This window comes from Nilaparvata lugens, chromosome 6 (assembly GCF_014356525.2).
Source record: "Nilaparvata lugens isolate BPH chromosome 6, ASM1435652v1, whole genome shotgun sequence".
Taxonomy (NCBI): domain Eukaryota; kingdom Metazoa; phylum Arthropoda; class Insecta; order Hemiptera; family Delphacidae; genus Nilaparvata; species Nilaparvata lugens.
This window is the reverse complement of record NC_052509.1, coordinates 58,256,526-58,279,870: the sequence shown is the minus strand read 5'-3', so window position 1 is coordinate 58,279,870 and position 23,345 is coordinate 58,256,526. Positions and strand designations below refer to the sequence as shown.

The following is a 23,345-nucleotide window of genomic DNA, read 5'->3' as shown; positions in this document are numbered from 1 at the left end:
TTTCTCAATAAAAATACAAATGTATGAATAAATTCAGACGATAAACTACTCAATCATTACTTGAAACTTTCAATCTCTAGAGATATCACTGCTTTTGGTCTCTGAAAACATCCTTTCCTTTTCAAAGACTTTTATAATTGTTATCCAAATTTGAAGGGATTAGATAATACTAGTTTTTCAACAAACTTACAAACTAAATAGTCAACATATTTGAACAAAAAAACTGTTGTAGACCAAAAATAGTATATTTAACTTTATTGGATACATAATTTAATGATTCTATTACATTAAAATGTTCTCACATCATGATATTTTTCATCAGTTCATTGCATTGAATGGTTTATTAATTCCTCGACGTGATAGTTATAATAAAATATACAGATAATTCAAAAAGTCTTTTCTTCAAAGTCAAAGCTCTCATTCAAGAGGGATTCTCACTTTACAGTATCAGAGTTGGTAATCAGTACAGTAAGAATATGATTTCAATTAGTTTTAACTAATGGGACTATTGCCACACAGCACGGCCGAGCAAGTACGGCGACCACGTTAACTGATACGAGATTTGTGAGAATCCGCCTTTATGGTTACATATAGGTTTCTAATTTTTGCAAGACTTTTTTATTCCAATTATGTTTAAAAGGCAGATTGTTTCCACATTATTCGAAAATACAAAACATGATAATTCACCAATTTTGATTCTATATTATTCATTAATGATCATAATATTTAAGTCTTAATTATCAGAGCATCATGTTGTAAACTGTCTATAATCAGCTGAAAAGTATCTGCTCTTTGAAGAGAATAAAGCTGCGTTACAACAAAGTAACTAACAAAATTCCAATAGCTTAATCCTTATAGATTCTATTAGGTTGAACGGAACTTGACAAACACATATGTTCATCATGTGTATGATAAGTTATGTTCAATGTAATAGAATCTATAAGGATTGAGTTACCAACATTTTGTTAATAACTTTGGTGTAAACGCAGCTTAAGAGTATCATTCCCACCGTTAAAAATGTCGAAATTCACTTGAATTCAATTCAACATCAGTTCCACCGCGTTTAGTCAAAATGTTCTCGAATTCAATTTATCCTTGAAATAATATCAATATGTTTCCACCGTTAAAAATTTCAGAATTCTCTCAAATTTAATATTGGTTCCACCGTGCATGTCATAATTATTTTATCAAATTCAATTCACTTCAGTATCACTCTTGAATTTGGGAACTCATTTGAAATACTTCAACACTTCATCCAACGATTTATTCTTCGTTTCCGGTACTTTGAAAAAGATGAAAATTGTGAATATCAGTTGTAGCACGGCGAAAATGATGAACACCTTTGGTCCGATCAGTTCTTGCAGAGGCAGAAAGAAGAGGCCGACCAGAAAATTGGCTGTCCAGTTGCAGCCGATCGAGATGGAAGCAGCCAGCGGTCGCGCGTCCTGACCAAAAAGTTCTGCTACCAGAAACCAGGGGATCGAACCGGGTCCAGTGGCGAAACACACTATAAACAAGACAACTAGTGCTACACACATGTAGGAGGCGAAATCGTACTGTATGAACTCCAGCAAAACTGCTAGGAGAGCTGTTACTATGAACATCAATCCGAAACCAATCAGTAAGAGGGTTTTACGTCCAGCAATCTCCACTAAGAACACAGAGATCACCGTCATTATGATGTTCACAGTTCCCATGATCATTGTTGCCAACTGGGCCTCCTGCTGGCTCATTCCAGCTTTCTGGAAGATCTGTGTCGAGTAGTAGATGACAGCATTGATGCCGGACAACTGTTGGGCAATCATGATCACAATGGCTATGATCAGAGGTTTCCTCAATGAAGGATTCTGTATGAACTGCTGGAAACTCGCCTTACCAATAGACTTCTCCTGTTCGGCTTCAGTTTGGATTTCGCTCATCTCAGCTGAAACATCCTCCCGTTTCCTCAGCCATTTCAGTGATTTCTGGGCTCGCTCTTTGTTGCCCTTGTTGAAGATGTGTTTGGGTGTTTCGGGGCAACAGGGGAGGAACAGCATTTGAGCTAAAGCCATGATCCCGGTTAAACCGAAGAGAACCGGCCATAGATCATCAGTGCCAAATATACTTTGGCTTCCAAGGATCTGCGAGACGAGGATCGATATTGTGATGATCAGCTGGTACATTGAGCCGAGCGCTCCACGCATTGATCGAGGGGAAACCTCGACAAGGTACATCCCAGCTAGTCCCGAGTTTAGTCCACTGTTGAGACCAGAGAAACAGCGTCCAGCTATTAACAGCTCAAAACTACCAGCCATCTTGGATAGTCCCATCATTGCTGCGGCGATCAGGGCAAATAAATTGTTTACAAACAACCCGCCACGTCTCCCAATGTGGATGGCGAACGTTGAGGTTAGAAGCCCCCCCACAATGCCTCCAGCGCAGTAGATGCTGACCGCCAACGAGAACAGGAATGTGATGTCGTTCTTGTCAGGTGGCATTCCGTGTCTCTCCTGTGACACGTCGGACATCCATTTTTCGATGACGTTTTGCGGTGCGTTGACAACGCCAGTGTTGTAGCCGTGTTGGAAGCCTGCGCCAATTGCTGCCACCATGCACGCGAATACGAGGTTGATCGAGAAGTCGGGACTGAAACAAGAATATTTTCGTGAAAAAGTGACATTTCAATTTAATATCAACTGAGTCAAACAACGAGATACACATTATTCAAACTATGTTCTCCTGACTGTTGAGAATAAGAATAAGAATATTTTATTCGTCCAAGAACAATTACATGATTCCATGAGGCATTGTCATGATAGTTATAATATTCAACTACATCTTAATATATTTATATACAATATAAGTCATAATAAATTCAAACTATACATTTTTAAAAGTCATAATACATTCAAATATTCACTTCTCATAGTATTTTTTTCAAGCTGTAAAAGGGGTTTTTGACTAGGAAATAGTAAAGCGCATCTTTAAACTTCAAAAACGGGAAATTTCTCATTTCTTATCAAAAGGTGATTGGAGAGTCTCAAACCTACATTTACATGGCTTCTTAAGGTCTTTGATAACCGTACTTGTGGTATATGCAAATTTGCATAGCTTCTTGTATGGTGTGTGTGGATGTTTTTGTTGCTGGTTAGATTTGTTACCTCAGATTTGACATGTAGTAGTAGGGTGTATATGTACAAACAAATAACTGTCATTAATCTACTTAGGTATTTAGGCTACTGCATTTAAATGAATTTAAAAAAATGCCAAAATAGTGTTACCATAACTTAATAATATAACTTTATAATAATGATTTCAAATATCCAATGAAATCTATATAAATAGAACTGAGGATTTTGGCTACTGCTAGTAATGACCAAAGAACTAAATAGCAGAAGAAATTTGAAGAATGAAACTGCCCAAAGATTGCACCCAGACCGGGAATCGGAGAGGTACGGTACCGGGCTCGATTCCCGGTCTGGGCGCAATTTTTGGACAGTTTTATTCTTCAAATTTCCTTCTGCTATATAGTTCTTCGGTCTTAAGCAGAAGTCCTTATAGTTCTATTTATATAGCCTTCATTGGATACAGTATAAGAAATAAATATCGGGACACCGAGCTTCGCTCGTTATTTTTATTTATTATGATAAACAGAAAACAATTCTCTAAAATGATCGTGTTTATATTTCACAGCTGGCTATACGTCAGCTTATGAATTTTGGGGATGCGATATCTTGTTTTTCTACAGAATCACTCGCTCACTTTTTACTATCCACATACGACGAAAGTCTCAGCTGTTTCAGCCAAGGATGAATTATCTTTTAATGTCGTTCAGCGAGTTTTCCCAAGGAAGAGACCTAGTGCAATCAAATTTTTATATCATGAACCTACTATGTTCCAAATTTCGTGAAAATCGCTAAAGCCGTTAAACATAAATAACCAGATAACCAGATATAAAAATATAAACAGATATACAGAAATTGCTCGCTCAAAATAATAGGATTATCATAAGTTTTGTAATATCCCAGCATTTGGTTGAAATCCAATTTCTATAAATTCTTCCATCTTTCATACAATGATATTTTCATGAAAGTGACCTCTTATTATCTATATCCATACACATTATACAAATAAAATACAGGTTATTGAATTGAAAATGATAAATATTATTGTGAGTGAAAATAAATATTGAATTTCACTCTCACAACAGTTCAAGTTGGGTTAATCAACTTATAAACGTTTTGTAAATCATGTAAAGAATGTAATGTTTGAAGTGGGGTCAAGTGTTCTAAAACGTGCATGAAATTTACATAGTATTCATAATATTATATAGATTTACAGACAAGACTACCTTAAGTAAGTATGAAACTTCCTTAAACATGATATTTTATACTTCATAATATTATCGACGAGCATTTAAAATAACTGATATTCTATGGTTTGTATAGCAGTGGTCAGATTAAAATCTTCATGATTTCACAATTCTTTCTTAGCTATCATGAGAGAAGACATTTCAATGCACCTCATTATTCAATCATTGTAATGATTAATATAATAAGCCCTAGATGAATGAATCATTCTTAGTTTAATCAAACGATGTTGGTTTGTCTAACTAAATGTATTATCCAGAAAAATTATGTGGATCACAGAAAGGTTTCATAAATCCGATTAGAATTATTGGGATAAAATTAGAAATGAATGGGTAGCCTATACCAGAGACAAGAAATATAGAATCAGTATGCTTATCCTTTATCTATGCTAAGAAATCCTTATCCTTTATCTAAGAAATACAGAATCCTTATGCTTATCCTTTATATATGCCTATACTTCAGAGTCTGTTTAGAATTATTTTTTTAGTTCGCCTTTGACGTTCTATAAAAAAGTTTTTTTTTCAATATTTGGCTTGTTACAGTGCTCACAGTGTTGTGGATGTAAAGATAGTGGATAATTGAAGTTCACATGAAATTCGATATTGTAGGCCTAACTAACCAGCATAGGTCTACTTATTCTTTTTGTTTTAAAAATTGATTTATGTATGAACAAAGATCTTTGATTAAATTTATATTTATTTCTCTCAAATTAGGCACTTTTGTACTAGGCCTATATAGAGAAATAGTTAGTCACTTTTAAATATAAAATTAAACTTTTGAATCGGATTTCTATTAAATTCATTTTAAATTCCAACTCTGAAATCATAAAATTTAATGGAAGAGCAAATGCCTCATAAGATAATTACTTGGCGTTGCTGTCCATGTTGTGGTGGCCTTTTGGCTATAGCAGGCGAACTCCCAAGTGGTAGAATATCCTCGTCTATTCTATCTTTAGAATAGCTTGCTTTTGTTCCTAAAAAAAGGTTACCTGTAGGCTACTATAATATGTTGAATGTTGAATTATAATGAAATGACTCAGTGGTGAGTCATTATGACTTGTTTGAACGATTCTTATTATAGCTGATAAAAAATTTTCAAAAATAATTTTAACTATAGTAATACCAGCTACAAATCTTACTTCATTGTTTTGCTGAATTTTCCTCCTTGAAGTATAAACGCAGTTCAAATCCCAAGCTTTGATCTCATTTTCGTCTACTAATTCAAAAATACTGACGAGTTCCAGGTGAAAATTTCGACTTCAAAGGTAACACTATGACTGAACATTCCTGGTATCACCTGCAAAAAATATATGGAATGAAAATAACTTATAAAATTCAAATAAAGTTCCGTATATCTCTCATAGAGAAACTTATACTCTTCACATTCCATGAGTAGACTAGATGATAAGCTATAAGGCAAATAACTGATAATAAGCTCAGCTTTATCAGATCTTAGTAGTGTTAAAATGTTTCAATTTATAACAAGAGCTCTGGACAAGATGTTTATTTTTTCAAAGAAGGACTTTTACAAAGACTTTTATGCATGAACAATTAAAGCAATTACATAATTTTCCTTCTTAATAAAAAGGATGTTTACTAATAATACTATGATAATTAAAATGATCACAATTAGCCGTGTTGAAACTTGTAAAAATATTTTTAAAATGAGAAGGATGTATACTAATAATACTATACTGTAATAATATTATGATGATTAAAATGATCGCAATTAGCAGTGTTCAAACTTGTAATTTTTTTTTTAAATTATGCCTTTTTCAAATAATAAGTTATGAAATATGATTCTATATATATTGAATATCGTGAACTAAAGAGCTACAAGACTTAACCTACTTCGGACTATGTGTAAACTCATCTAAATTTGGGAGAGGAATAGCACAAGGTTACCTTATTTTTACACTCCCTATCATTTTTATAATGTACTTATAGTATAAATGAATAAAGGATAAAGGATATTGCTTCCTGTGTGACAGGTTTTCAATTATTGAGAATTGAGGAAATCGTTTCACACAATGTATACCTATAGCCCATTGACAGCAGCATTCCAATATAATCTATATACATGGAAAATTGCATTCACAACATAGATATAGGCCTACTAGATTGTTATGGACAGAGAGTTTTCCCTATGTCCTATAGTGGTCGGTATTTCAATCAAGGAAAATAGCTGTGTTGTAGAACCGTCTCAACTGTGGTCGACCTAGTAACTACTATTATACTAACAATAAATTTGAGGAAGAAACTCTATAATGGATGTTTTTGTGGTATGTTTAATCATGTGATGATGAAAAATTATTGGCCAAATTAGACATTCCTCACATCACATTCTTTATCAATCAACAATGAATTGTTACATAATAATTCTCAGCCACAATTCAATCAGCTGTTATCAGAAGAATCACAAATACAGGAATTATCACAGTTGGTCTGAATAAGCTGAATCAAAGATTACACAACTCAATAACTCAATAATCATTACAGAATCACAATATATTGATTTACTGATTGTTCACCAGCAAAGAATTCCAAATAGAGAACTCAGGAATTTTCTGTGCTATCACAATCGAAAAAAGGAAGTGACCTGAGAAGAATTTCTGTCCTGACCGAGTAAAAGGGGTTTCCCAATTTGTAGGCACCTAATAAAATCTATACTATAACTTATCAAATTCCTTCAACTTGGATAATAAAATATTACAAGCTCATCTATCAAAACTAAACCTACCATTGTATACCAATGTTTAGTGTTATAATGCTCTGAAGACAATTTTACTTGATACATTATTTTTAATATCAGATTACGAGATCCTTCTCAACAACAAATTGCTGCTTCTTATCCCAAGTAATGTATCGTATTTATAAGGGATTATTTCCGCAAAATAACATTTTTTCAGCTGTAAGTCTTCCAAATTTCAAAAAAGATTGAAATATTGGTTGTTTAAGATGAGTGAGGAGGAGGCTGTGGCTCTGGTCTTGGCGGGCGGCGGACTCAGCTGACTGCTAAATTAACATGACTTTTACTGACTGACTCTATACGATATACACTGGCTATATACGATACAGAATGACTTTCTACAATACAAAACTATGACAATCATTTGAATGGAATTACCATAAATTGAATCAATTTTGTCTCTCTTTCTTCTCACCCTTCATAAAGATTCACTATACCTACTTGAAATTTCAACTCGAGTCTACGCACAGGCCACAGTGCCCATGTAGGCTCATTCAGAAACCTATAATATGGAAACTTAATTTAAGTACATATTTACTCGTATATATAATTATATTTTATATTATTCATGACTTTTGTACTTACTGTATTTTTTGGAATAAAGAATATTCTTGATTGATTGAGATTACTATTAGTTATTCCTTGAACAATTTTTCATTGCAAAAGAGAACAGTTGAAACTATATTTGCAATGAACCGCCTCTCTCTCATTGCAAGCCTTTATCCATAAGACTGGGAATTATGAGTTTGCCATATATGTTGTTTTTTATATATACCGTTCCAATGCTTCTTGCGTTGTTTGTGAAGTCTAACTTAAATTATTTATTCTCTAGTCCTAATAATGTCCACTCTCATTACACACGGAATCGATTAAACATCCGGAATGAATTTTACTATTACAGATCTAGTCATACTAGTTTTAAGGCTGTGCAAAGGCTAAAATTAAACTTTTTACTCGTGATATTTTTCAAAGTTTTTTGATTTGTATATCATCAAGCTATCAAAATGAAAATTTTCCTCAGGAAAACATTTTTTTCTCATCATTACTTTTTGAGATATGAGCGCCTAAAGTTTAAACTTTTGGAACAGAACTTTTCAAATTATTAAATTAGATTTAGAGTTAAATCCATGAGATTTAGTGGAAGTGTTCTTCATGGTATTGTTGATCTAGTAAAACAACAATTTTCTGAAGATATCAATTTCTAAGTCAGTTATTCATTTTTCTAAAAATAGCCAAAAACAACTTTTGGTTGAGTTATTTTTGGTAAATTGAAAACGTTTCCAAAAATTGATATTTTCAGAAAAATGTTTGTCTTACTAGATCAACAATACCATGAAGAATCCATCCTGTAAATCTCAAGGATTTATATCGTACCGAATTTGAAATGTTCTGTCCCAAAAATTCAAACTTCAGTCGCTCACATCTCAAAAAGTAATGATCGGAAAAAATGTTTTCCTGAGAAAACTTTTTCATTTTGATAGCTTGATGATATACAAATCGAGAAACTTTGAAAAATATTACAAGTAGAAACTTTATTTTTAGCCTTTGCACAGCCTTAAGGCCTGGGAAATCAGATTTTATAACCACCTACCATTAGATATTAGAGAATTACCAGAGAAGGAATACAAATATAAAATTAAAAAGTTTCTATTGAAGAAATGTTTTTATACTTTAGACCAGTATTTTAGCATAAGGTTGGACAGCATAGAATGATGTGATAATTTTTCATGTTTAGTCTTAAGTTGTGTGATTTTTATCTATATTGACCATGCCTATACAATATTTTATATATAATGAGCCTTGGGGAATAAATGAAATTTGAATTGGAGATTTACTACGCTACTTTAAAAAAAAATAGCAACACCTTTTATATTGGTACTTCTGAACAACAGTACCTACTTGAAAGCTCTAATATTCTAATGACTCAGTTATTATATGGGGCTTTCAGTGTTCATAACAATAAAAATCAATCTATAGTGAAGGTTTATTAGCTGAATACACAAAATATAGCTCACAGATTTCATTCTAGCGACGAGTGATTATTACTATAGGAATTTAAACTTGGACTCAAAGATTACTGAGAAGTTCTGTTTTTACAACCATTATTAAATCTTAATCTAAAAGCAATTTAGCAGGAAAGCTTTCTGATACGGTACCAGAATAAGAAAATATCACACTCTAATTCGAGCACGCGTCTTAGAAATAAATTGACAGATTTGAATCTCAGTTTATTTCACACTTGAAGAAATTACCACAATAAAAAATAGCGATTCAACAATAATCTGATATTTCGTGCCGTATCAACACTTTTTCTGAAGTTTGTCAACTTAATTCTTACGGTATGGTTGAGATAAGAGTTGTGTCGATTGCGATTGATTATTATTTAACCATTTGATTTATTCAACAATAAGTTTAAATCGAATGATCGAAGCCCATTGTAAATCCACGCTGATATAATAAATACTCTGTGATCTTTGAAAATAGAGCCTGTCATGAGACTCATCTTGGAAATGAGTAAGCAAACATTGCTGTATAGCCTACAATATATGAATTTAAAAATAAACTTGTTGAGATGGACTGCACTATTAGCATGGTTACTAGACTAATGGGATAGGTACCTACTTAAGGATAATCAATCAAGAGATGTTGAATATATGAGACATTCTTCTTCTATACAAATAAATAGGCAACACCTATATTTTTTGTTACAGCCAATTAAAAACAAGTTGATCAATTAAAATTGCAATTTTTAAAAATCAATGTGAACTACCTATGTCTAGAATGTATTACCTTATTTGGAAAATTATAAAAGTACCTACCTACATTTCAAAAATATGTTACACATAAATGTTTAAGTTATAGGAGACTGTAGTTATCCGAACATTGATAAGTTTATACATCAACCACTATATTTCATGTAAATTAATCTACGGTCTGATAGTTTTTGGCATAATAGAATGATAATCATCACTTTCTTGGTAAGAGTCACCCTACTCGTATTCGTGTAAAAATTGAAAATTAATGTACCCTTTTTTTAGCTTTATCCTATTCTATTTCAATAAAATAAAATTGAAGAAGGTATTACCTCTGATTTTAGTATTTTTTTTCAATTTTTACATCAAATAAGAATTGATGCTGATTATAGGCTTATGGTACCGATATTGAAGAATACGGTACCTTAGAGGTGAAGCTCATAAATGTTAGGTGTTTCTGACTTTCATACACATTCAATAATCTGTTGTAGGCTACTGTAGAGTTTTATTAAAAAAGCTAAAGTGACAGTTTGAAACCACGAGGGTTGATGAAGATATTGAAATATCTTCTCAACATACCAATTGATTATAACATAATATTCATTGAGATCACTCAATAAAATTTAGCTTCATTCAGCTACTTAGCTGCTGCGCATAGATTTCACGACTATAATAAGGTATAAATTTGAAAAGAAGTAATTCCCAAAACTGAGTTTTTTATCAGTCAGTCTATATTTTTGGAGATGTGAGTAAAGAACAATATGTTTACTGGATGCATTCACAATTAGGCATATTACTCATTATTATTAGTTTATTTATTCAAATATTTTATTAACAATCAAAGAATGGAAAGAAAAAATAACAGGCATACATAGCTCTGTTATAAATGAGGCAATCATTTACAAGAATAAGCTTATATTTTAGTATTTGATAAAATTAGCGCTAATCTCAATAAGAAATTTATCTTGCTTAGAGAGCTGAGAATAAAATTATTCTGTTGCTAAGTAAAGTGATCACAGATCACTAAGTAAAGAATACTTACAGATGAATAAATTAATAGGTAGTCAAGTAATACACAGTATCATAGTTAAATGATAAAATGAGATATATTTTTTTCAAGAATTTGAACATAAGCAAATTATTGATTTTGTGACATACCTAGAGAAAAGATAGTAACATAAGATAGCAAAATATAGCTTATGCCAATTTACCTAGAATACTGTACTCTAGGTGGTACCTTATGGCTTATGCTATCTTTTCTCTACGGAACTAGACCCATGCAGAATTCATAATTTGCCTATATGATTTATTTTTGCTCTTCAACATTAGCATAGTTTCTATGTAGCATTTTAAGAAGGACATTCTAAGCAGATGAGTGAGTCATAAATGTTGACTCAAAAACAATATTGAAAATATTACAATTACTATGATGGAAAGTTTCAGTCTAACTTACATTGATTGGACAAAAACCGTTACCGTAGTTGATTCACTTTTAAATTTGAATAATAGAGTTTATGAAAATCAAAATGTCAAAAGGGAAGGTATATATAACTACTTTGCTTACCTTCTGATTTAACGCCTGCAAGAAGGGCTTTATTTGATAGAAAATACTGAATAACTTTTAATTGCAATAACTTATTAATAAAATTGAAGTTATAAAATCAAACCTTATAAACATTAAATTTACTGATAACACTGTATACCGTATACTGGAAACACAGCAGATGATTAATTTGTTCATCATGTGATGTTGAGTACTTGATAATATAATATTAGGTCATATAATCATACTAAACATGAACTGTGGTAATATTGAAATATCGTGACCGAGCTTCGCTCTGGAGTACAAAAGCATAAAAAATTTATTACGAAAGAAGAAATTATAATAACATCCATACAGAGATGTTCTTTCTAATTGTTGTAAATTGAGATTAGATGAATGCAAAAATTTCCCTCACAAAGGCCCAGTTGCACAAAAAGCCGGTAAATTTCAATCCTGATTAACTTCACGTGAACCAAATCAGATAAGAACATTTCAAAAAGATGGATCTACTGGAATTAATCAGGAATGAAAATAACCCGGCTTTTTCGCAACCGGCACCAAGTACCAGATTGAATGATTACAAAGGTTCAACAGCAGAGTCATAATTTTTACACAGTCCCACACACATGAACTCTTTCACTCATTTCACCACCAACAGACAACGAAATAATTATTATTATCAGCTGTTTTTCCAAGGATAAATAATAATTATCCTTTTAATGTCCTTCAGCGAGTTTTCCCAGGGATGAGACCTAGTGCAATCAAATCTTTAAATTATAAACCTACTATGTTCTGAATTTCGTGAGAATCGTTAAAGCAGTTTTTGAGATCCGGTGAAATACAAACATATAAATATCCAAACATTCAAACGTCTAAACATATAAACAGAAGTTGCTGTATTAGGATAGGATTACCAGTATTCATCATCCAATTCATATAAACAAAAGTATCCATGAAGAGCACATGGAAAATTTTATCAAGCCTATAAAGATGCGTTCACACCCAAGTTATTAACAAAATGTTTTTAGTTTTCCGTCCTTATAGATTCTATTAGATTGAACGGAACTTGACAAACACATAATGTTCATCATGTGTATGATAAGTTAGAGCCAATCTAATAGAATCTATAAAGATATTAAGTTAATAACTTTGATGTAAACGCAGCTTAATGAAAACCCTCATTGCATAAAATGATATTGGTCTATTGGACTATATTTGATTGGACTTTTAAATAAAATTGGACAAAAATAAATCGCGTTGCACTATTCAAGATAAAATTATATGGGCCTATTGGCCTATATTTGATTGGATTTTTTAAATAAATTGAACAAAAATAAATAAATGATATTGAATTTCTTATTATTTTTTGTTAATGTAATGTTGGCAACTCTCACCTGCGCACAGGATTTTCCTTGCAGGTGATTGGTTTCTTGTATTTTTGCTGTTCAAGTGAAATTTTTGAATGTATTGGTTTTGGAAGGAACAATAAAGTTTTTGAATTGAATTGAAATCACGTTGTACTAACCAAAGGAACTTGCTATTAAGTTAATAAGCTTACTATATATGCTATTATATGCTCTTATATCTAAGCTATTAAGGTATAAGCTTGCTATCAAGTCAAACTTATGAGTCAGTTGAACATACCTACTTTTATTGTGTTTATCCTGAATAATTGTCTTGCCTGGTAAACTCTATTGTTAACCGGTAGCCCACCTATATAATTATATCCCAAGTATTGATGAATTTCTTCTGTCGGTTGAAAAAGCTGAGATGAAATCTTGTGTACTGGGAACTTGACGGACTGAAAACTGGACGTACTGAAAACCTGATGAATTGTCAAACTGAAAACTTTTTAACGTGTACTACTAGCTTCGGCTAATCACGCTATGATCAAGAGTGAAAATTAATTTTTATTATTTTGGAGTAAACAAAAATAGTCGCATCTGAATTAAGAAAACTAAAATGAGTGCACTAGTGATTCTATGCCATTAAACTTTCAAGAAGCTCTATTGGAATAATGGGAAAGTGAATGTGATTCACTAAATTGCTAAAAGAATTAATAGAATTATAAGAGTATACGGTACAAAGTGTACGCAGTACATTTCAGATACAGTTGCTGGTGAGATGTTGTGATAGGCTCAAATCTAAGTACAAAATCAAAAATCACTGTTAAGCTTGCCTAGAAGCAGGTATCTATAATGAAAACACTGGGTAAAGTGATATTTTTAGCAACAATCCAGTGTTTTCATTGAGTACGGGTACCTTATGATTTTCAGTTGATCTATATATATAAAAGCGAAATGGCACTCACTCACTCACTCACTCACTCGCATAACTAAAAATCTACCGGACCAAAAATGTTCTTATTTGGTAGGTATGTTCAGTTGGCCCTTTAGAGGCGCACTAAGAAATCTTTTGGCAATATTTCAACTCTAAGGGTTGTTTTTAAGGGTTTAAAGTTCGTCTTTTAGCATGTATATTCTTCTTCTCCCAATCTCTCAATTAGAATTGAAATTTTCATATCATATGTTACTATAGAACTATAATCTAGATAGAGTACCTCTTCGAAACAGTTGTTAACTGGCACTAATTAATAATTTTGTCAGGTTGGCATTAAGTTGAGTTGATTTTGTTAGGTTGGCACCAAGTTGAAGATTTGAATGCATTTATCGCGGAAAAATTGATTGGGCACTGCTACTTCAATCCTGGGAATATTATATTACTAGCCGTCAGGCTCGCTTCGCTCGCCATATCTGTTTAGCCAGACGTTTAGTCTGGACCCCCGACTGGATTGTCCTAATATATGATAAAAATGAAAAAATGCAGGCGAGCGAAGCGAGCCTGCTGATCTTATTCTTGGACGATCCAGTCGGGGGTCCAGGGGGCGGAGCCCCCTGGCTAGACGGATATGGCGAGCGAAGCGAGCCTGACGGCTTGTACGACTAGTATAACTGTAGCTTCAGCTGTGGTGAAAAAACTTCATCAATGTGAAAAAACTCGTCATGTATAGAAAAAAGAAAATGTCTTTATCAAGAATCAAATACCTAAATAGGTTTACAACAGAGGTAAGCTCACGAGAAATGAACGTCACATTCTTTGAACAAGTTGATTCATTGAAGGAAATTGTTCATTTTCCTTGTAGAGTTTCAGGGTAATAGCATTAGTAGAGAAACTATTTAAATAGCTCCTCTGTGCTGGTGATAAATTTTATGATTGAATAATTTGAATATTTTGAACAAACAAAAACATCATTATGTTGGAATAGTGGATTTACGAATTTGGCTAATCAAATATAGGCTAGGTACTATTTTTGAAAGTATCTCATTATAATAATAAGCCCCAATAAATCTTCAGATTTGTTGTTATTGTATAGTTGTGAATAGCCTACTGGTAAGGTACTATATTGTTTTTATGTAAATTTATTTACACGTACTACCTATTGAAGATGTGTTACTGTAGTAAAAAACAGTCACAATAACTATGAATTCACAATAGATCTAAATTATTAGGACCTAATTTTACATGATTTTTTTTTTGAATATATAAGCCCAAACTATCAACGAATAGGTATTTCCATTATAATTATTAAACTTATATACGATCATTTTATAATATTCAGATAGGCTACACTTAAATTTTGAATTTTTCTTGAAACTTGAAATTTTCACACCTCTACAAATAATCAGAAAGCTTGAGCCCAATCCATTTTACAATATTTATTTTATTCTTCAATGTTGTTTTCCATCACGAACTGCTTATTATTAAATCACTTTTTGCTTAGAAAAAACGACTAGCGGTCAGATATTCTACAATAAATGAATTAATCACTCACTGTGACAACCAGATCTTTCAGCAGGTCCTAACTAGGTCCCAATGCTCCTGCCGAAAGATCTCGTAGTCACAGTGAGTGACTAATTCATTTATTGTAAAATAATTATCTGACTGCTAGTCGTTTTTTCTAATAGCAAAAAGTTATTTATTTTATTTTTTTAAATTGTATTATGTTGATAATTATTGTATTATTGTGTAAAGGAGGCAAATTGATTTTTACCTGTTGTCTCCATGAATAAATAGATGAATAAATATTGTAAAATGGATTGGGTTCAAGCTTTCTGATTATTTGTAGAGGTGTGAAAATTTCAAGTTTGTAACTTTTAAAATGAACATTCTGTGGATATCAATCCATTTACTAACATATACATAAATCATAAAATAAAATAATGTTTCAAATCTCTTCAATCATGAAATACAATAAAATCAGGAGAATGTAACAGAATATATATATATATATATATATATATATATTATATATATATATATATATATATAGATTGATTGATTGAGTACTTTATTTATGTAGATTACAATATATACTGGCTTATACACTTATATACAATAGCTTACAATACAGCAAAATATTATAGATGAATTTACATAATATAGACTAGGAAAATAACTATTGAACTGTATATGATATGAAAAAGCAATTTGTAATATAATAACTATAGATAATAATCATATTGTTATGCATCTACATAAATTGGCGGAGCTTTGGACATATCAATGTCCATTCTTTGGGAAGAATATTAAAAATATCCTCCCCACTAACTCTCTACCAAACAGAGAGAGAGAGAGAGAGAGAAACTAATGTTATCATGAATCTATACTTGGATAAATTCCTTATGACAATATAAAAATTATTTTTGGAACTCACGTATTCAACTTGTTAGATATTTCAAGAAAATATTTGAAATGTTTTGAATAAACATGTCTGTTGTTCTTTCCCAATCATATTCGAATGATTTATGATTGTATCAACAAATAAATAGAAAAATAAATAAATACTATTCAAAATAAAACCGAAATAATTAAAAAACACTTGACTTTTTAGTTCAAATGTAGGATTGAGGTTTAAGCTGTGTTGTTGTCAATACCCCACTGTATTTAATAAACAAAACAAATAAATTGAAACTAAGCTAATACAAATTAAAAAGTAGAGTGACGTTTTGAAAAAATATTATGAAGAATCCTTTCTTGATGATATGCGGTATTACATTATAGCAGATTATTAAGGAGAATCTTTTCCACTTCGTTAAGATATTTGGATTTGAAATTATTTCAAAAATAAACTTAACATTGACAAATTACCGAATCAGGTCTAATGTATTCCAATGCTACTTACTTGTAGAGGATTTTGGTAGTTCCATGCGTTTGTGATTCAAACTTCACAGATCACTACTCTATACGTTCTGTAAATATCACTACTCAATGCTGGTATGTTCTCATGTTACAGATTTTGAATTGACAGCTAAGAACTAACTGAGCATTGAGCGTAGACCAATGTGAAGGTCTCAAGTTATCAGTTGAGGAGGGGGAAACTAATTGTTTTTCAAACGCTGCCTGCAAAACGAATTATTCAACTCTATGAACAGAATTCGAATGATATGAGTGTGTTTTCCTATAGTGAGGTCCACGTTATAATGGCAGTGGAGAAAGAAAGGAAAACAGTGATGCCAGTTCTCTGCCTTGCCACTGCCTTCTATATAAAGGTACATCTAATACCGGTGTACATCTGATGTATTATTTTAGCCATCTATTTCACTATCCATGACGAATTGCAAGTAATAATCTAATTAGTCTAATTAGATTGTAGTTCAAAACGGAGTAATATTTCAATTGTTCATTCTTGTTTGAAATAAATAATTATTTTATTTCATTAGTCAAGAAAATATATTTCTCAATGATTAAATATAATACATTTTCATAATTGAGATTGAATATTTTGTTAATGAATCATATTTCTACATAGTTGTAAAACGATTTGGCAACGTTGCGGAGCTAGATAAGGATAGCGCTATCAACTTTGTCGATGATTGACAAGGATAGCAACACCAATGCTAATCTAATACTGCCATTATAACGTGGACTTCACTATAGCAATAATTATTGTAGGAAACAGTTTTGCGGTTGTAATCCGAGATTAGACTAACACGTTTACACTGTAATAATATTGATCCACAATTATTTGCAATAGATATTGGATTTCACCTGATTCAACCTCTCATGATACAGAATAATATTTGTTCTATATAATGTAGGTAGACTATAAATTAAAATCTTTCTAATAAGGTCTGATCGATTTTTCTGGACAGTTTTTCTTTAATTAAAAAATGACGAACTAATGGCACGGGGAAATGTTACATAATATTGAATATCTACATAGTATACAAACAAAACTGAAATCAATCTCTGTTTTGTTTTGTTTTTCCTGTTGGAAAATCTTTTTTGCTTTTTCTCTCTCAAAATTTGTTATTACTCTTTTTTTTGCAGTGATATGAAATAGTTATTTCTTGTCGTCAATTTGATTTTGTATTGATTTATTTTTAGTATTTATTTTGAATCTGACTTTTTTGCGACTCCCACCAGCGGCCAAAGACTTTTCTTTTGCTAGTGGTGCCTGAAACAATTTTTAGTTATTTAGTTCTGGGAAGTTAATTTTCTTTATTCTCTTGTTATGAGTGTTTGATTTGTCACGTTGTTAATTTTGGCAATAAAAAATTGAATCCGGAAGGGCGTGGAGTTGGTAGATGATAGATATCCTTTTCCAATTTCTCACCGTTGTGAAATTGTTTGTAGACTATGTAGATATAATAAATAATGTGAATATGATTACCTACCAATATATTTAATCTCAAATATGAATATTGTTAATCAAATCATGAAAAAACTTATTGACGAATGAAATATATTATTTCAGATAGAATTGATATTTATGAACAAGAATCAACAATTATTAATATCAGGTCATATCTATACTTTAGTAAGGTCCACTTTATAATGGTAGTGGAGAAAGATAGCAGAACAACGTTGCCGATCCTCTGTCTTGTCAATGCCTTCTATAGACGGTAACTGATACAGGTTTATTAATGTAATATTAACAATTCATTTCCGTTTAAAATAATCAATTAAGCAAAAAATTATATTTCTCAATTATTCCATAATGAATTTTCATAATTAAGATGGAATATTTTGTTAATTAATATTCTACATTGTTGAAAGACGATCTGGCAACAGAGTAAAGCGAGAAATAAGAGATAGCGCTATCCGCTTTGTTGAATGATAGACAAGGATAACAATACCATTGCTAATTAAACACTGCCATTATAACGTGGACCTCACTATAGTAGGATGACTTCAATCACATCTATCTACTGTAGAATACGGTAAAAGAAGGAATAGTGCTGACAACAATGCCTTCATATCATTTTCCACTGACTTATAACGTTGGTATATCTCACCATATAGACGATTGAAATTATCCTATCACTTCAGTTCATTCTAATCAAGCTGTTTATCCTATTCAGTATCCTATAGAGCCCTTCCAATAAGAGTTCAATAGATTTAAGTAAGAGAGCGTCTATCTTTATAGAATGTTTACAGTAGAAGAATACAATAGCTACAGTGAATTTACATCAATAGTAGTTCTGTGAACAGTAGACCTCGCGCTCAGTAAGTTACATTGACCTGTTGTTATGTTTTCTCAAAAATTAATGAATAATTTATCAATTTAAAATGTCTAGAAAAAAAATCCTAAATAAACATAGAGCTTTCTATCCTATCGTACAGTGACGTGTCGTCCCGGAATGTGAGTGTGAGCGCTGTTATCAGGTCTGGCTGCAACTGTCTACACCGTTGATGGAAAGATGCATTTTCAAGATGTCCGATGTTTTTGAACGGGTAGTATTATAGTCAACTGTCTATTAAAGTTAAAGGAAAGATACATTTTCAAGATGTTCTATGTTTTTGAACGGGTAGTATTTTAGTCCACTAGACAGCTGATTTATTATGAATAATTCTTAAGTCTGATTTTTACGGTAATATTAGCGTTCAAAGGAGACTCCTTTTCCTTTTGTATTATCCTTAAAATGCAAAATTTCAAAAAACCGCATCTATATGTCTATGCGAAATAAAAAACATACCTGTCAAATTTCATGAAAATCTATTGCTGCGTTTCGCTGTAAATGCGGAACATAAAAACATGAATCTATATATATAAAAGCGAAATGGCACTCACTGACTGACTGACTGACCTACTGACTCACTCACTCACTCACTCACTCGCAGAACTAAAAATCTACCGGACCAAAAACGTTCAAATTTGGTAGATATGTTCAGTTGGCCCTTTAGAGGCGCACTAAGAAATCTTTTGGCAATATTTTAACTCTAAGGGTGGTTTTTAAGGGTTTAAAGTTCGTCTTTTAGCATGTATATTCTTCTTATTAACTTAATTATAGTTGAAAAAAGGCCATACCATATGTTAATATAGAACTATAATCAAGAGAGAGTACCTCTTCGAAACAGTTGTTAACTGGTAACTAAATTAATAATTTTGTCAGGTTGGCATTAAGTTGAGTTGACTATGTTAGGTTGGCGCCAAGTTGAAGATTGAAATGAATTTATCGCGGAAAAATTGATTGGGCACTGCTACTTCAATCAGAGCTATTCCTGGGAAGATTATATTACTAGCCGTCAGGCTCGCTTCGCTCGCCATATCCGTTTAGCCAGACGTTTAGTCTGGTACCCCGACTGGGTCGTCCTAACATATGATAAAAATGCTCAAATGAAAAATTCAGGCGAGCGAAGCGAGCCTGCTGATCTCATTCTTGGACGATCCAGTCGGGGGTCCAGACTAAACGTCTGGCAAGACGGATATGGCGAGCGAAGCGAGCCTGACGGCTAGTATAAACATAAAAAGAGATGCAAAACCGTCGACTTGAATCTTTTGCTGCGTTTACAGCAAAGTTATTAACAAAATGTTAATAACTTAATCTTAATAGATACAAAACTTATCATACAAATGATGAACATATGTGTTGCCAAGTTCCGTTCAATCTAATAGAATCTATAGAGATTGAGTTATTAACATTCTGTTAATAACTTTGGTGTAAACGCAGCTTTAGACCTCACTTCGCTCGGTCAATTATTTATTGCATAATTTATCAACAATCAAAAAGATCATAATATATACAATTTTATGAAATTATTTCCAGAAAAATAGTTTGATAGTACAATACTCTCAACTTGAAGCTGTCACTCTATTATTATAAGCCGAAAATTTTATAATAGATTAATCCTAGAAGGGTACTGTAACCATGAGTAAATCTCACTCACACCGCATGAAACTTCCAGGTATATTCTTATCATGGATAAGAATATCTGGATACTTCTACCAATAAGGCTAAGGGATCCTCCCAACAGTTCTGTCTGAGACAGCATTGAAAAAGTAGTTGAATTTACGACTCAAAAGACAATCTTAAATAATAAAACTAACAACTAGTCAGTAAATTTTACTCATGGTGAACCTTACAAATAAATTCTTGGGAATGAGAAACACTCATAGTTAGCATGAGCACTGAAAAAATGAGTAAAATGTGTTTTTCCTCAGTACCATGAGGTTTTAATAATAGTATTATTACAGGTAATAGAATAACATTCATCATACATAAGTATACATTTACATCATACACATAACAGGCTATGCTATGCTTCAGGAAGGTACATATATAGCATAATAAATTATCGTTTTGAGTTTTTATTTTGAAAAATTAATATCAACCAACTCTCAATATGAAACTGATGAATAAAATAATTTTAATCCTCACACAAACTATATTGGTATAACTCATATCACTCACAAAAACTATAAGCCTACATTATCTGACTCATTGAATCAGGTAAACATTTTTATTGGGATGGACTACCAACTCATCACAAGTTGAGGGAAAATAGTTTTAAATCAGAACAAAGAAGGAAGACTTTTTACTATACAGAGCATGTAGTATTATGATAAATACCATTGTATTATTATAATAGTATTAAAATATGATAACAAATGAATATGATCATTCAAAGCCGATAAGTGATGATGATAATAATTAATAATAGGAATTATCTTAAACACAGATTCCTTCTACTTTGTGTATTAAAATAATGGAAGAATGAGAAAAAATAACAAACAATAAAAATGAAATTGTTTTGTTTTGGAAGAGCATTGATAGACCCAGTATAAAATCTATTTGATACAGTATTTGGGATACATTATTCCTTTATGGAGTTGTGATTTGTTAATTTACAATACATCGATAATGTATTGTGATACTGATAAGTGAATACATTAAAATATTTAGAGGATTGGATGTTCTTTTTGATAGAAAATATTGTTGAGACTGAGGTAAGAATACAACACAGTATATACAATACACAATACAATACACTTGGAACACCTCTAGAGCACATAAAATGCTGTTTGGTTTTTTTAAATAATTTGGAGTGAATTATAAAATTATTATTAGGCTACCAATACTATTATATTAATCGAGCAATTTCTGTATTTTTATATTTATTTATATCTGGATATTTATGTTCAACGGATCTCGGAAACGGCTCTAACGATTTTCACGAAATTTGGAACATAGTAGGTTTATGATAAAAAAATTCGATTGCACTAGGTCTCATCCTTGGGAAAACTCACAGAACGACATTAAAAGGATAATTTTCATCCTTGGCTGAAACAGCTGTGGATAGTAAAAAAGTGAGTGAGCGAGTGAGTATGTAAAAAATCAAAATATCGCATCCCCGAAATTCATAAGATGAAATATAGCCAGCTGTGAAATATAAACACGATCATTTTAGAGATTGTGTTCTGTTTATGACGTTTATCAATAAATAAAAATAACGAGCGAAGCTCGGTGCCCTAATATTAGAAATTATAACAAGATATTATATTTTCCCTTTCATTAATAATTTCCGAATAATAATATAAAAGCACCAAATTCGAAATTTGTGTATTAATGTGGTCGATAAAGTAGAGTTCCCTGGGAAGTGCTCCCACAAAAAATAAATTGAGTTCAATCATACAAAAATGATTATATGATCATTTGACTGTACAATCAAGTGATTGTATTATCAATGTACTGATTAGATGTAGATCAACTTAATCAAATAGGCTACAGTAAGATCCCAAAACTTTATTTGGTAGTCAATTTCCATGCAGCTCTAATTCAAAATAAAAAAAGCTTCAAGCATAATACAAAATATCAATTCTTTGTCAAGTCAAATCATGGAATAAGCTAAGGGCTAACTAGATTGATGGTGTTCTCTTTACTGAGCTACATACTGTACTAACTGGTGTTATCTTCTCATCTCACTAATATAAATCAATTTGAATATATTTTAAAATACAAAAATTGGAACACTTCATTCAGCAGACATCTATCAATGAGAAAATATTTAAATGGGAAGCCAAGTGGCAAGATTACAATAGAAAAATAGTGATTAAAATAAGACAGTTTACAAAATTTAGAAATATTACTCACGATAATATGAAGCACACAAAACTCGATCCAATTTCTAATATAGGTAGCACGTTAGGAACAAACTAAATCACATAACTGAAACTAAATCACATAACTGAAACTAAATAACATAACTGACTCATTATATCGTTTATTATAATTATTAGAATGGGTGGCTGGCTATACCAACTCATTTCACAAGTAGAGAAAATTGTTTCAAAAATGGACAAAAATGGACAGTCTTCTCAGTACACAGAGCATGTTAGAACCGAGTATTTTTATTTAGATAAACACTATCAAATTGATCAGCTCTTGTCTCGGACAGCAATAGCGTCAACGCAAGGTGGAGCTAAGATTGTAGCCTTCCTTTCTTTGCTCAAATCGATTGATTTATCATCAATCAGCCGAGCTTGAATGAGATTCACTTTGAACTGTCAGCACTCCTTATTGAAAAACATTAAAGCTTCCCATTCAAACTATGCTGCCAGTTTGAAGGGAGCTATTGATTAGAAGGCACCCTTCTCAAGGAGAGAATTGCATGTTTGGAAAAATTGAAAATGTATTTCATAGGAAACTATTAGGCCATAGGGTTCATAAA

The 23,345-nt window shown here is 31.8% G+C and overlaps 1 protein-coding gene across 6 annotated transcripts; it reads right to left on the bottom strand.

Moving 5' to 3' along the window:
* Nucleotides 1-229: 229 nt before the first annotated feature.
* LOC111063233 (solute carrier family 2, facilitated glucose transporter member 1-like) lies at nucleotides 230-23,173 on the bottom strand. 6 transcript variants are annotated; one of them, XM_039431546.1, is made up of 4 exons: nucleotides 22,769-22,989; nucleotides 16,576-16,793; nucleotides 5,488-5,645; nucleotides 230-2,625 (listed from the first exon to the last, which is right to left on the bottom strand). In XM_039431546.1, the coding sequence occupies exons 3-4, from the start codon at nucleotides 5,490-5,492 to the stop codon at nucleotides 1,230-1,232; spliced, it is 1,401 nt and encodes a 466-aa protein (XP_039287480.1). In that variant the 5' UTR covers nucleotides 5,493-5,645; nucleotides 16,576-16,793; nucleotides 22,769-22,989; the 3' UTR covers nucleotides 230-1,229. The 6 variants fall into 6 exon arrangements, with proteins under 6 accessions (XP_039287480.1, XP_039287482.1, XP_039287481.1 ...); XM_039431548.1 differs by lacking the exons at nucleotides 16,576-16,793; nucleotides 22,769-22,989 and adding exons at nucleotides 7,476-7,599; nucleotides 11,415-11,556; XM_039431547.1 differs by lacking the exon at nucleotides 16,576-16,793 and having other exon boundaries at nucleotides 22,769-23,173.
* Nucleotides 23,174-23,345: the final 172 nt, after the last annotated feature.